We start from the raw sequence: 15495 nt of genomic DNA on the forward strand, positions 1-15495 counted from the left end.
GTCACCTATTACCTGATATGTTACAAAAGGGAGCATATGTAGCCGAATGCTTGACCTTTAGCCTGCTGGCGGCAAATGGTTTTGCCTTTGCGACCAGTGCAGGCCAAGATCAGCCTGTAGTGCAGGCTGATTATGATCTGCACTGTTCGCTATTCATTTAATAAATTTTTAGTGAACACCCCTTTGAATGTGAGTGGTACTGCCCAAATTGAATGATGGACCAGTCCATTTTAGAAATTTAGCAGGGTTAAGGTTAATGTTGCTGACGTCGAATCACTTGCCCGTAGGAAACCTACATAGGACGTAGAATATGATAAAGCCATCCATCTGTCTTATGGACGGTCAATGGTTCTACCTACATATAGGTGCACGCCAGTGCCAGCATTATTGCCCTTAGGGACACCCGGGTCTTCCTCTATCGTCAGATGCTGGAAAGTCGCCATATGATTTTGTCGGTGTGAGTTAAACCCAACATCATACAAATAAGACAAAAAGAAGTTGAAAACTAGTTACAGGGAAATTTTAATCAAAATGCTAAAAAGAGCAAATGTCTTCTTTCTAAAACTAAAATATATAGCTTTAGAAAATAAAGAATGTCGTTAGCAAATAGTTGTAGCCTATAAAGATACCCATATACACCAAACTTTGTAATTTGAAGCAAAATGGAAAGTAACACACATACTATATCGTGTATAATATGAAAACATCGAACAACTGTATCAGTCAAAAGAAGAATCGTACATACACATTTGTAACAAATCTTTGTGTTTCACGGGCTCATAACACATGTAACAGATTCAATTAGATAATGTGTCTATTAGCTGACTCGCACATAATTATTATCTATAATAAACTGAAATGATTACTATTGTATAATTTAATTATTATTGTCAGATTTTAAATATTGTTGTCAGATTTTAATTATTATTGTCAGACTTTAATTAGTATTGTCATTATTGTCAGAGTTTAATTAATATTGTCAGATGTTTAATATTATTGCCAGATTTTAAATATTGTTGTCAGATTTTAATTATTATTGTCAGATTTTAAATATTGTTGTCAGATTTTAAATATTTTATCAGATCTCGCTGATGAGCCGTGGTACTCACCAAGAGGGGTCACTGTTGCTGTCAGTGTTGAACAAGGAAAAACTTATACGTATTCTGACGCATATGTTAGATGAGAAACAATTTCTGTCTCCATATGGTATAAGATCTCTTTCAAAGGTAAGATGTATCATTGTAAATAGCAAAATGATTTTCAAACAAAGATTGTGGCAATTAAGTTCGGACAGTCTTAAACTAATTGAAAATTACAACAATGATACTAATAGATTCTAATAGTTCAACGAATCTAGTTCAATATTATACACTAAGTCTTACTGAATGACCTGCTCATCAATAGTCGGAAGTCCAGTGTGACCGAGAGCAAGTAGTTTTTTTTTACTATTGACTGGCAAGCCATTTAGTAAGTATTTTATTACATGACATCAGAAATAATTTTTTACATTTTTTTCTTCAAAGTTTTAACTTAAGCCCAGCAAAATTTAGAGATCTCTCACATTGCACAAACTGTGTGCTTCGATATATCTAGTGCGTCATGTAATGAGTATGCTATTAGGTTATTTAACATTGTTCTGTACAATACGGAGATAAATTTGGACGAGTATCCAGCTGAGAAAACCATATTGCACCCAGCTGGGTACGAGTCCAAATATATCTTGTATTGTACAGTTCAATGTTAAATAGATCTAACCTTTTTATTCTATATCTATTTTATTTTGATTTAAATTGAAAATGATGCATTTCCGTCTTCCTCAATTCAAGACGCATAATCTAACTCTGTACATAGAGCGCCTACTTCACCCGATTTACATTCGGAACATTTAGGACACGCATTTCGGGCTTTATCGTATGTTTAACATGGGACTTTTCGAACCGTCCAAATACGGAAAAAATACAGTTTTTTTGTACGCACGTGCGTCCAATAAGGTAATATATTGTACGGTCACATGTTGCAAATGAACGTCCACGATTGGATAGATAAAATAGATATAGAATAAATACAGTTAATTAGGAATGTTAGTTTATTGTCTTTCTGATCTTAAGTTTATCCGGCTTGTCTTAGAAAAGTTTATCACCCTTAGCAAAACCACATGTGGATAGAATTTTCTTCGAATTTCCAGATAAACTGAGTTCAGAAAGACAATAACCAAATACACATCATATATCCATTTAAACGCACAAAAACATCATTTAATTCACATTAATTCCAATCATGGTGGTTGCATTACTGTATGAACACTGTATCGTTGCAATTATAGACAAATGCTATTTATAGAATATTTTCATTGCAGTAATGCACTTTGGTCTTATTCAACATCTACATTGGCTAAACTCTCAGTATATTGTGAGGCAGGATGCCTCACGACCTTGTTTTGATGCAATTGTTTTGCATTGTTTTTACGGCCAATTGGTAGTTTTTATTTCTGATGTTAAAGTTGTCAGGCTATCTGTCAGCTACTTTTTAATCACAGTTCATTGTTCTGTAACATTTCCAGACATTGACTGATAACCAGTCGCATTGTTAAATTGTTGTTTACTAAATTACATTTCAAAATGTTAGAACTCTACTTATGTCATGCTTGTGTCAGTTAGAGAAACTGTAATTCTAGCTTTCACGGGGATTTTTCTATAGAAGTACGCAATGTCAGCCTGAGTTATTCAACCGTTCAATCAACAATCACCTGCTGTATTAAATTAAATAGATGTTTTCATGTAATGTCCATTGTTGACTTTGTAAAACTTCATAAAAATTTATGTGAGTTGAAATTTTGACAGTTGTCAACCATCTTGGATTTTTGTACGTATGCACCGGGTGACTAAAATCTCGTACAAGCGGACTGAAATCGCTTCATATTCTGCAGAAATAGTTAACTTTTATTGTCAAGTATTTGATATTTAATACTTGGCATGTAGTGTTGATTCGTAGCGTTCTATATTGTTTTATTATTTATTTCTGTCCGACTTTGTTTGTTTACACTAGTTTAGAGGTTAAGCTCCGCCTTATTTGCATATAAGGAAACGTTCGTATCCCGAATGACGTCATGGTCGGCCGAAGTAAGTTCGTAGCATCAACTCGGTTACGGACCTGTCCGGGTATTTCCGACTTTGACCTTATTCAGACTAATTTAGATTCTGGTATTCATCCTCATTTGCATACCATGCATACCACAAAGGTTAATTATTAGAACGCTAGAATAATCACTTTGCCTCCGTCTCTCGTATAGAAAGGCTGTTTGTCAGTTTGTTCTTAGACATTTTTTTTTATTTACGCTTCTAAAACCTATACGAATTATTCAAACTTTGAAACTGCACGGTACTTATTATCATTAAATTATACAGTTATTTTATTAACAGTATTTGGCTGTTTTCTCTTAGAAAACTCTGTAATTTTAGAGTTGGTTCTCGGTCCGCCTGCTACACGACTTTTGCCTGATATTTTCATGGTTTATATTTCATTACTGATTATTTTATTCAGTTATAATTAATAGTTATTGTTAAGGCTTCCCATAAATAAAAGTTGTTTGAAGCCGAAAGGAACGTTGTTAGTAGTTTATTTTAAACTTTGAAATAAATTTGAACTCAGGCGCTACCAGCCTTTGAACTCGGGCGTTACCAGCCTTTTAACTTGGGCGCTACCAGCCTTGTCTTGGGCGCTACCAGCCTATAGGGTCGCGACCAGACCCTAGTTTAGTCAACATATTGCTTATCCCTGAACAATGAATAACCTTGTAGTATTTTAATTGGTGGACTCAGTCCCCTGACTGTAGTCCCCTTGCCCTTGGTCTGTTTACATTTAACATTCTTTTTACCCTAACCCAAATAAAGTACAGTGATCAGGGTGGGGGCATTACAATATTGTACACTGAAAGTTTTCAACTTTATAAGAATTAATGAAAACAAAGAAATAGTTAAGTGTTTCTTTCCATATTTAGCAACAGGATATTTAAATTTGTTTTGTGTATTTTAGGAGCATGAGGAACACCCCTATTATCTTCATATTGGTGATTGTAAATATAGTGTACAGTACGAACCGGGGGAGTCTAGAACAAAACTGTTTGGTGGCAACAGTAATTGGAGAGGTCCCATATGGCTACCAAGTTAGCATTTTTAGATTTTTATGATAATACTTTGAGTTTGTTTTAGCATGATGTTAAATCTTCTTATTAAACGAACCTAGACCAGTTGAGACCACGTATGGCCTTGATGTACAATGTGCGTCACTTTAATTAAATGAGCTCGTACGTATTTGTGTTGTTTATATGTTTGCTTGTTATGTGATGTTGGGAGCTGAAACGAATCAGTGTGATATTTTTGTTGTATTTTTAAATTTACAAATAATATTTTCACTATTCTCGTGGTCTTTAACTTAAAAGTATATTTTCTCTGTCCTGTGTGTGCCATATATCTGTATGCTGTTTCTGTTTCAGTGAATTACCTCATAATTGAAAACCTGCATAGATTTGATTATTTTTATGGCGAGGACCTGAAGGTTGAATGCCCTACTGGGTCTGGAAACTACATGAGATTGAAGGCTGTCGCTAGAGACCTTGAATGTCGTTTAATAAACTTGTTCAGGCCAGATGCAGATGGAAATCGCCCTTGTCATGGTAAATTGACTTCCTAGCACATTTGAGCACTATGTGTTCGGTGATTTATTAAAAAAGAATTTCACAGAGATTTTTTCAAATATTCCAATTCGTCTAGAACATGGCTGCCAGAGAGTGTTGTCACATTCTCCAATATGTATAAAGTGGAAACTTTAAAACTCATACTGAAGAATTGGGTAAAAATCGATTCTATTATCTTTCCTTGTTCATCGAGAACAACACTATACCTTGTTGTCTCCCTTAGACCGCCTAGGTAAATATCGATCACTATCGGATATTTTTAGCGAGTGTGGTAGACCGTTATGGTTCGGCTGTCTCCGCTTATCACATCACGGGAGGTGCCGATCATCAACAACAAGGATTATAGATTAGAACGTGGGAAGGGGGGAATTTATTTTACACCAATTTTAAGTACCGGTAAAACAACAACAATAAATATAGTCATCTTTATAATTACAAGGTTACATATAGGGTTACAACTTTGTTTAATTCTGTTTTACAATAATGTACAATATAGAACGGAAAAAAGAAGAAACTACGTTATTTTATTCTTTTATTTTGCATAGTATATGAAAATATGATCTCTATATATATCTTCTTTAAATTTTGCATTAAAGAAACTAAGACATAAATACAAATATAAATGCACCAGCATAACATACATGTACATGAAACATTTTTAGCACATATAATACACAGTACTACTATTGTCTTAAAAAAATAGAAAGCAGGAAAAATTTATAATTTTTTAAACTGCTTACAAACTCGACACTTTCATTTTCAGTTATAAAAAAAAGATGTGAATTACGTTTCTTTATTAGATTCAATGGGATTTAATTGAAATGAAAATTTAGTAATTTATCAATTAATTACATTTATTCAAATTTAACTTGTCAAAAATAATTTTGCTATGTAATCAACATTTTAAAAAAAGTCATTATCACACACTAAAAAAAAAATAAACAAAAAAAAAAAAAAGAACGAAAAACTAACAAGCATACTTGACAATGTAAAAAGGCATCAGAAAATGCTGACTAAATTTCGAAAAAAAATCCATAGGAATATTTTTGGATAATATTTTACGAAGATTGTTCAAATCCTTCCAGTTAAAAACATGACCATACGTTTTACTTTATTATATAGTGGAAAATTTCAAAATAATTCGTCTTCCCAGAAACCGTTAGACCGATTTTCAAGTAATTCCACTCGTGACCCTTAACGAAGATTGTTCAGATTGATCATATGTGTCAAGTAATGACCGCCAGAGGGCGTACATTTGTAAATATTTAAACACTGGAAAATTAAAAACAAATCGTCAGAAACGGCCTCCTCAATTTTAAAATGCGTATGAGTGGCTAAGATTGATTAAATTATTCATACCCGTCCGCTTAGCTCAGTAGGGAGAGTGTTGGTCTAAGGATCACGGGGTCGCGAGTTCGATCCCCGGGCGGGGCATATGTTCTCCGTGACGATTTGATAAAAGACATTGTGTCTGAAATCATTTGTCCTCCACCTCTGATAATTCATGTGGGGAAGTTGGCAGTCACTTGCGGAGAACAGGTTTGTACTGGTACAGAATCCAGGAACACTGGTTAGGTTAACTGCCTTCCGTTACATGACTGAAATACTGTTGAAAAACGGAGTTAAACCCAAAACAAACAAACAAACGTAAAAAGCATAACCACCAGTGCTAAAAAAATCTCAAAAACAACATTGCCTAAACTTGTTGGTCCTTAAGCATCCCTCTACCAAAACTGATAAAAGCTATCTTGATTTGTAAAAGAACATGGCTGCCAGGGGCGGGTTTAATTCTCTGTTTCTCTATGGGAAACTTTGAAAATCCTTGGCCTTTTATTGGGCAGAAATATTTCTTGTTAAGAACTTCATAAGTAAATGCTTATCTCTTTTTACCAATTTTACACTAAATTGCAAACGAAACACGATTAATTAGATTTTTGGTTGCGGGTCTACCCGCTACCAAAGTTACAAGTGTATTTCTGACAATCATATTGCATCTTTATTTTATTCCAAATCACATCCAAAGGATGTTCATGTGCTACACAAAATAGTCCCATTCATGAACAATTCGGATGAATGATCAATGATCAAACCTGTATCTATTCACACTGACCATTTAGATTATATAAGATCTATCATTGATAAGTTTTTCCAGCCCATGGTTACATCACAAGCTAGGTCCGACAGAGATCATCCTAGATATGAGGCACATTTGTATTTGTTTCTCATTCATTAACCAGGTTTTCAACGAAAACCTGAGTTATTAGATTGGGGTAGATGTCGGTCGGGCGGGCAGGTGGAGGCGGCGGCGGCAAACTGGTGTTTCCGGTCAATAACTTTTGTTTCGGTAAAGATATTTGAATAAAACTTGGTATGTATGTAGCTTATATCAAGAGAAAGGCTGGGATTGATTTTGGGGTTTCTGGGGTCAAGGTCACGGTCACTGTTACTTTAAATAGAAAAAGGGTTTCCGGTCAATAACTTTTGTTTCGGTAAAGATATTTGAATAAAACTTGGTATGTATGTAGCTTATATCAAGACAAAGGCTGGGATTGATTTTGGGGTTTCTGGGGTCAAGGTCAAGGTCACTGTTACTTAAAATAGAAAAAGGGTTTCCGGTCAATAACTTAACTTAAGAATGAGCTATCATGATGAAACTTGGTGTATAGAAAACTTATATAAAGTTGTAGCTTGGGATTGATTTTGGGGTTTCTGGGATCAAGGTCAAGGTCATTGTTACTAAAAATAGGGTTAGGTTAGGGTTAGGTTTAGCATATCTTCTACATGCATGGAGGGATTTTGATGAAAGTTGGCACAATTGTTCACCATCATGAGACGGAGTGTCATGCGCAAGAACCAGTTTCCTAGGTCTAAGGTCAAGGTCACACTTAGAGGTCAAAGGATACAAGAATGAAAACTTTGTCCGGAGCATATCTTCTTCATGCATAGAGGGATTTTGATGTAACTTGGCGCAATTATACACCATCATGAGACGAAGTGTCTTGCGCAGTTCCCCTCTTTAGAATTACTTCCCTTTGTTGTTACTATAAATAGCTTATATTGTAACCTTTTCATTACTAGACGTAGGGAAAAATCGAGACCACTTTTCTGTAGTACAACATGCATGTTACATCAAATTTTGAGGTGTATTTTGACCAGTCTCTACTAAACAACCACAAAATTAAAATTACATCTGCAAATACAGGTGCTAGAGTAAAGAAATTTGCTGTGACGGGCGTATATTGTGACATTCTGGCACTCTTGTTTATTCTTATGAAAAGTGTTGAAAACCTGGTTTCGTGGCATTGCCGCGTTTCTTCTTTATATTTATAGACTGACATTTAAACAGAAAATAAATCTACCAAAACCTGCAACCACCAGACCTCTCAAGGCTTTGATTTTTCATATTCAACGGAGCTGTAACACAAGTTGTATGTAAACTTGAATGCTTTTAATTGATGTGATTTTGTCTATACAGGTGGTTCCGACTTGTACGCAAAGGACCCACATTTCAAGAACTTGTGTTTATTCTATGAATATTTTGATGGGGACAACGGAAGGGGATGTGGTGCTAGGTTTGTATTGACTAGCTAAGCTTTTGTTGTGATTATACCTTGATAAATCCAGTTTCAATGTAAAGAATAATTCGAAAAGATTTAATTTTATAATCTACTTAAAAATCTCAAAAGTTTTTTTTTTTAATTTTATTGATATGCAAATGTTTTAATTCGCTGACTACGTTTTATACGTCTTTGCTCGCTTGAAAATGAAAATAAATAAATATGTTACATTATTGTGAAGCTCGTATGTGTACAAATGTATTCAGATTTTCCCTTTAATTGTTTAAATGCATCCTTCGGTGATCAGGGTGATTATACAAACTGTTATCGTAGGGTTGGCATTAATTCTGCCACCTTGAATGTGCAAACGCATTGAATGTACATAAATAAACCTTGGTAAAACCTAACCCTAACCTTTAGTCGGTATATTATACACTCAATACGTGCGTACATTCAATAGGTGCGGATTAAGTTGGCGATTATCGTAGCGTAAGGTTTAAACTGGAAACGAATGGTACTACAAGGGAGCTAATGGTACTAAAACGAAGTTAATGGTACTATAACGAAGCTAATGGCATTTTCTTTTCAGTCACCAAACTGGTTGGACAGCACTCATTACTAAGTTACTTGAGAAAGTTAAAAAGGACGATGATGAGAGTGCGGACAGTCTGGATAGTTGGGAGAGTTAAGAACGTTGGACCACAGGGAGAGTCCTTAATGGACTTTCTCGTGCCTGAACGTGCTTGAACATTGTCAGAGCAATGTGCCTGGTACATAACTGATAAACAGTCAGTATAAACAATCATGGAGCGTTGATAAACGTGGGCTTATTAAGGAGTCAAGTGATGTATCACAACTTTCTTGTAAAATGTGTTAAGAATCTTCTAACCAAGTGTTGGAAAAGAGGAAGCCTGGCAATTTAGTCACCGTGTCAAATAATGTAGACTGAAACTAGTTATTATAGAAACAAAACTACTTCGAAATTCCTTGGTACAAATTTATATAGTTAGTACAAAAGTTCCTGTAAAAACAGACTGGTCCTTATACTATTACTCTTAGTTTTGGATTTAAAGCATTAAAAATAAACTACATTTTGTAAAAATGATCGTTCGCTTCATTGGTTGCAGAATAACAAGCTCTACTTTCGGAGATATTCGGCTTTTGTGGTTGTGTTTTCTGTTAAAATTTTACCGTAACTTTATTATTATTCAAGTCTCGCGATGCTTTCATTTTTTTTTCTGTTCTTGTTTATTTGTTGATATTTTACTTCTGTCATATTAAATAATTGTTTTGTATCATATTCTTTCATTCCTTTATGAAAGAATAGTAACTAGCTAACTTGTCTTCAAGTATCAAAGGGTAAGAACCCACTGTCCATTATTCTATTTTTCCGAATCACTGTCAACAATTCTAACACCAGTAAACAGATCTAGTCAGCAAACTATTTTATATATAAATGTACATGTAGTTTTTGTCAGTAATTTTTCTAGGAAGAACAAATACCTCAAAAATTTAACATTAAAGTGCCTTTTTTATATCATTAATTTGAAACTCTCTATGAATGATAGTGCACGAGTTCTGTCACAGGTTCTCTGTGCAAGTTGACGCTCAAACCATCATTTACAAAGTGTGTTCGGTTTTGTTCGTAACTTCTTTACAATTAAGTATTGAAATTGTGCCATAAATATTACTATATTTGAGATATTGAAAGTTTGACTAAACATACAGGCCGTATGATCCCGGTGCAAAAATTTAAAGAAATGTGATTATAAGAGTTCTTCTTTTACTTTTGATGTATATTTACTAATTCAAAATCATTTAGGGGAAAAATTAGAAATTTAACATATCCGAAACTGATTCTTGTATCCCTGGAAAATCAACAAGCAACTAAGTATTATTAATCGCGAAAATTAACCATTTGTTACTACTCTAATTGGAAGTTAAAACTTGTTGCACTCTTCATTCTGTTATATTTCTTAATGACTCAAAAAACAACTTTCATCCGAATTCATCACATGTTAGCTTGCTTGTTGGTTTCATTGTTATGGGTGTTTTTGTTTTTACTGTTGTAGATTTGATATACTTTGTATTTAGATTATGAATGATGTTTAAAAATTCTGGTGAGAAATATGTGTAACGTTTAAACCGCTTGGTTTATATTGTATTGTTAAGCAGTTTTTATTGTTTTTTTAGCCCACCATCATCAGATGGTGGGCTATTCAAATCACTCTGCGTCCGTGGTCCGACGTCCTTCCGTCCGTCCGTCCGTCCGTCCGTCCGTTAACAATTTCTCGTTATCGCATCTCCTCAGAAACTATCAGGGGGATTTTGACCAAACTTTGTCAGAATGATGTATTGGTACTCTAGTTGTGTCCCCCTGAAAATCAGACTGGTTCAGCAATTTTTTAATGAGTTATGGCCCTTTGTTTATTTCTATAATTTACATAGATTTATATAGGGAAAAAATTTGAAAATCTTGTCCAGAACCACAGAGCCTAGGGCTTTGATATTTGGTATGAAGCATCATCTAGTGGTCCTCTACCAAGGTGATTCAAATTATTTCCCTGGGGTCTAATATGGCCCCGCCCCGGGGGTCACATGGTTTGTATAGACTTATATAGGGAAAAACTTTGAAAAATCTCTTGTTGAAAACCATAGGGCCTTGGGCTTTGATATTTTGTATGTGACATCATCTAGTGGTCTTCTACTAAGATTTTTAAAATTATCCCCCTAGAGTCAAATATGGCCCCGCCCCGGGGGTCACATGGTTTACATAGATTTATATAGGGAAAAGCTTTGAATATCTTCTTGCCCAAACCACAAAACCTAGGGCTTTGATATTTGTTATGTAGCATCATCTAGTGGTTCTCTACCAAGTTTGTTCAAATTATCCCCCTAGGGTCAAATATGGCCCCGCCCTTGGGGTCACATGGTTCATATAGACTTATATAGGGAAAAGCTTTTAAAATCTTCTTGTCAGTAACCTACAACATTCAAATTTGGACCACATGTATGGTTTTGAGTGGCAAGATGAACCTTGACATGAGTTGACCTTGGTATTGACCTAGTGACCTACTTTCACATTTCTGTAGCTACAGCCTTCAAATTTGAACCACATGCATAGTTTTAAACACTGAAAAAAACTTTGACCTTGACATTGACCTAGTGACCTACTTTCACATGTTTGAAGGTACAGGCTTCAAATTTGGACCACATGCATAGTTCTGTGTTCCGAAAAATATTTGACCTTGATTTTGACCTAGTGACCTACTTTCACATTTCTTGAGCTACAGCCTTCAAATTTGGACCACTTGCATAGTTTTGTGTACCAAACAAACTTTGACCTTTACATTGACCTAGTGACCTACTTTCACATTTTTGAAGGTACAGGCTTCAAATTTGGACCACATGCATAGTTTCTGTGTTCTGAAATAAAATTTGACCTTGATTTTAACCTAGTGACCTACTTTCACATTTCTCAAGCTACAGCCTTCAAATTTGGACCACTTGCATAGTTTTGTGTACCGAAATGAACTTTGACGTTAAGAATGACCTAGTGACCTACTTTCACATTTCTGTAGCTACAGGCTTCAAATTTAGACCACATGCATAGGATTGTGTACCGAAACAAACTTTGACATTGACCTAGTGACCTACTTTCACATTTCTCAAGCTACAGCCTTCAAATTTGGACCACTTACATAGTTTTTTGTACCAAAATAAACTGTGACATTAAGATTGACCTAGTGACCTACTTTCAAATTTCTCAAACTACAGCCTTCAAACTTGATGCACATGCATAGTTTTGTGTACAAAGAACTTTGTCCTTGAAATTGATCTAGTGACCTACTTTCACATTTCTCAAGCTACAGCTTTTGAATTTGGACCACATGCACAATGTTGTGTACGGAAATGAAATTTGACCTTGAGCTAGTCAGTAAGTGTTGAAATTTGGAACACTCAAAAATGGCACATTGGTGGGCGCCAAGATCACTCTGTGATCTCTTGTTTTAGAAAAGAATGATTCTTAATATATTTTTGTCGTTTCACTGTATGCTAAACGCTAAAGTCGTTTCATTGTATGTTAAACGCTTAAGTCGTTTCACTGTATGTTAAACACTAAATTTGATTCAAATGCATAATAGGGGGCAGTGGATATTATATTTGAAAATTTCCCAAAACTTCTCTGATACCAGAACGAGAAAAATCCATAAAAACGCAATTCTGAGTATTGGAATTACACGTATGGCATTTTCAGCCTACCATTTTAATCTTTTATGAGAAAAGCGAGTGAAATATTGCTTTCAAGGACACTAAGTTTTGAAGCAGAAATGGCCCAGATTACAAACCTAGTCAGAGCTGTTTCGTATTATCTGCAAATGATTGACCTAAAACGTTGGCCTGTTCTAATAGCACGAGACCAGGCATAAATAAAAGTTGTAAGAAAAGTGTGTCATTTCGCAAATTTGAGTTGCATCTGTCGATACCGCAGCTAAATCGTTTTTAATCTAGACCGTCTCTAAGAAGCTAGGAAAATGGATTCAAGCGTTTATTTGTTTTACACTGCAGTTATTTATTCATGTGCATCCTATGTTTTATAAGCAGAATATAAATGCCTTAAAATACATCTACTCCTTTTATTCAGCATAATTAACGTACCGATGCCACCATACGAAACTGGGCCCTATCACGTTGCAGGCATGTATGCTTACTGTACTGGCTTTGTTTTATTTGCAGCTTATACTTTCATTAATGTGTCTGGTAAATTACACGTATGTTTATTATTTTGTACTTTTTACCCATAACTGTATATATGACCAATATCAAATACGTTCTGCACAGTTGTTAAGCTTTTAAAAGTTTTAGCTCACTTGTGCACAAGGAGCTTATGGTAACTTTTTAGGACCATTGGTTGTTCGTCGTGTCCCTCCATCGTTCACAATATCTTTGATTTTTTTTCATTGCAGAGTTGGTGCAGCCGTTTCTGCGCATGCGCGGAATTATTATCAATTGGAGAGCACGCAAAATTATTCATTGCTTTGCATGTCCGCACGCATTTAGTGTATAGTATGCATAATATACTGACTAAAGGTTAGGGTTAGTATCTCCATGGTTACAAAGTATATATATTTAAGATATTTTCGTTCAAATTTAGTTAACCCGGTATATACCGGAGTCTGTAATATATCACAGGCGCACCAACTCTGCATTTAGTCACAGCCAGTATCTTTAAAGAACATCTCCTTAACCGCCTACTAGTAGTAAGTTGCATCCAAACTTCTAAGAAATATTCCCTTTTGGTCCCAATTCAGAGTCTTCAGGTCACACATATGGAATTCTGTTTCCATGGCAACAAAAAAACCCCGTCAACAATCTTTTCTTTTGAAACCACTGGTCAGACTTCAAAATGATTTGAAAGCAGTGTCAGGCTTGAATGATCTTCTACCAAACTTCTTCAATTCATTCTAATGAATTAAGAAACATGGCTGTCAAGGGACGTGGCTAGTCTTCTGTGCATGGGTATAATTATGGAAATCCTTTTTCTCTGAAACTTCTGGCCCGTATTCAAAATGACTTCACACAGATATTCATTTGGGTGAACCTCTGCCGAATTTCTTCAAGCTCCCGTCACATTATCCCCAACGTTATATCTACCTCCACAATTTTGTCTTGTGTTTCTTGATATTGTCTTTTAGTATCACGTATTTCCCTTCGACGACATTACCTCCCACTCTGCACGTTACCCTTTCCCCGAGATATAACTTCTAGTTTATTGAGTTTCTTGATATTTTTTCCTCGTATCATGTTATTATCGTCGCTACATTTTCTTAGCCCCAACATCCTCCCCATCTCCCCTTTACCTTCCCACCAGGTTTTTACTAATTAATCCATGTCATCATTCCACACCTCTCCAACCCCTCCCGCACATATTACCCACTCAACCCGCCCGCTTAGCTCAATAGGGAGAACGCAGATCTACAGATTACGGAGTCGCGAGTTCGATTTCCGGGCAGGCGGTATGTTCTCCGTGATGATTTCATAAAAGACATTGTGTCTGACATCATTCGTCCTCAACCTCGAGAACAGGTTTGTACAGGTGCAGAATCCAGGAACACTGGTCAGGCTACCATCGTTACATAACTGAAATACTTTAAAAAAACGGCGTTAAACCTAAAACAAACAAACAAACAAACAAACAAACAAACATTACCCACTCGCATTTAACTGGTAGAAACTTTAAAACTCTCCTATCAGAAAACACAGGTAATTGAACAGATGTTTTCCTTGCGTGGCCCCAAATTAAAACTGTTCAAGCAAGGTGTGAAACTCAGGTTAGCGATTTTAGAGCCATGACGGCCCTATTGTTTAAAACTGATACATCAGTTTCATACGCTAAAAAATCTAATTTTAAAATGATAACTGTTTGATTTACTTTGGTTTAGATAGGCGTTACCTTAAAAAAAACGATATACATGTATCATGCAGTTTGGTCCTTGTCCCTGTGATCTACCTTTTTAGCATTTTATTCTTGATTGTGATAAAGTGTTGGATACATGTTTCAGTATTATCAAAGATATTGTAGCATTTTCTTTAAAAATGAGCCATTATCCATGCTATAACGATTGTTGGAAACAAGAATTTAGTCTTAGTAAGATTTGATATGTATGCCAAAGGCAGTAAAATAGTATTCAGGTAGAACTGGTAATCTTTCATAGATGTGTAAGTCTGTTAAAATTATTATATAATAATAAATAGGTTTACATTTTTTGTTAAAATCTGAAATTGTGTGATTGTAATTGTTTGAAATTTTGCTATAGACATGTAAAATTATTTTTATGATACAGTTCTATTATAATTTGCCATTTAAAGAACTTTGTGTTATGAAATAGCTTTTATCTTTTAAATGTAAGTATGCCGGCTTGATCAAAAGCTTTGAATATCCACTGTTTAGATGTTAAATTGTTAAAATTGATTTCATTGCGGCTGCCATTATGTAAACAGGGACAAGTTGTTATTAAAGTTTCTCTATTACAGACTTGAAAAATGCTTATTTTATAGATACCTCCTGCGACATGTAACTTTTGACTGTCCCTAGTTTCGTTAAAAATGGAGAACCGTTTTGAACTACAATCAAACTTCGTTAACTCCAACTCGGATAATTCGTACACCACCTTTCTCTCGAACTCGTCAGGTCCCGGAAAATCCCTGTATAATGAATTTTGTTTGGTAACTCTAACAACCAAT

The 15495-nt window shown here is 35.1% G+C and overlaps 1 protein-coding gene across 1 annotated transcript in view; it reads left to right on the plus strand.

Moving 5' to 3' along the window:
• LOC123533172 (uncharacterized) overlaps positions 1-15295 on the plus strand; it is a 40709-nt gene extending 25414 nt beyond the window's left edge. Inside the window, exons 16-20 of the mRNA XM_053519381.1 lie at positions 1083-1226; positions 4033-4162; positions 4493-4672; positions 8169-8265; positions 8840-15295. Of these exons, the coding sequence (XP_053375356.1) occupies positions 1083-1226; positions 4033-4162; positions 4493-4672; positions 8169-8265; positions 8840-8939 (651 nt within the window). The 3' untranslated portion in view covers positions 8940-15295. The remainder of the gene's footprint in view (positions 1-1082; positions 1227-4032; positions 4163-4492; positions 4673-8168; positions 8266-8839) is intronic.
• Positions 15296-15495: the final 200 nt, after the last annotated feature.

The sequence above is a fragment of the Mercenaria mercenaria genome, chromosome 12 (assembly GCF_021730395.1).
Source record: "Mercenaria mercenaria strain notata chromosome 12, MADL_Memer_1, whole genome shotgun sequence".
Lineage (NCBI taxonomy): Eukaryota > Metazoa > Mollusca > Bivalvia > Venerida > Veneridae > Mercenaria > Mercenaria mercenaria.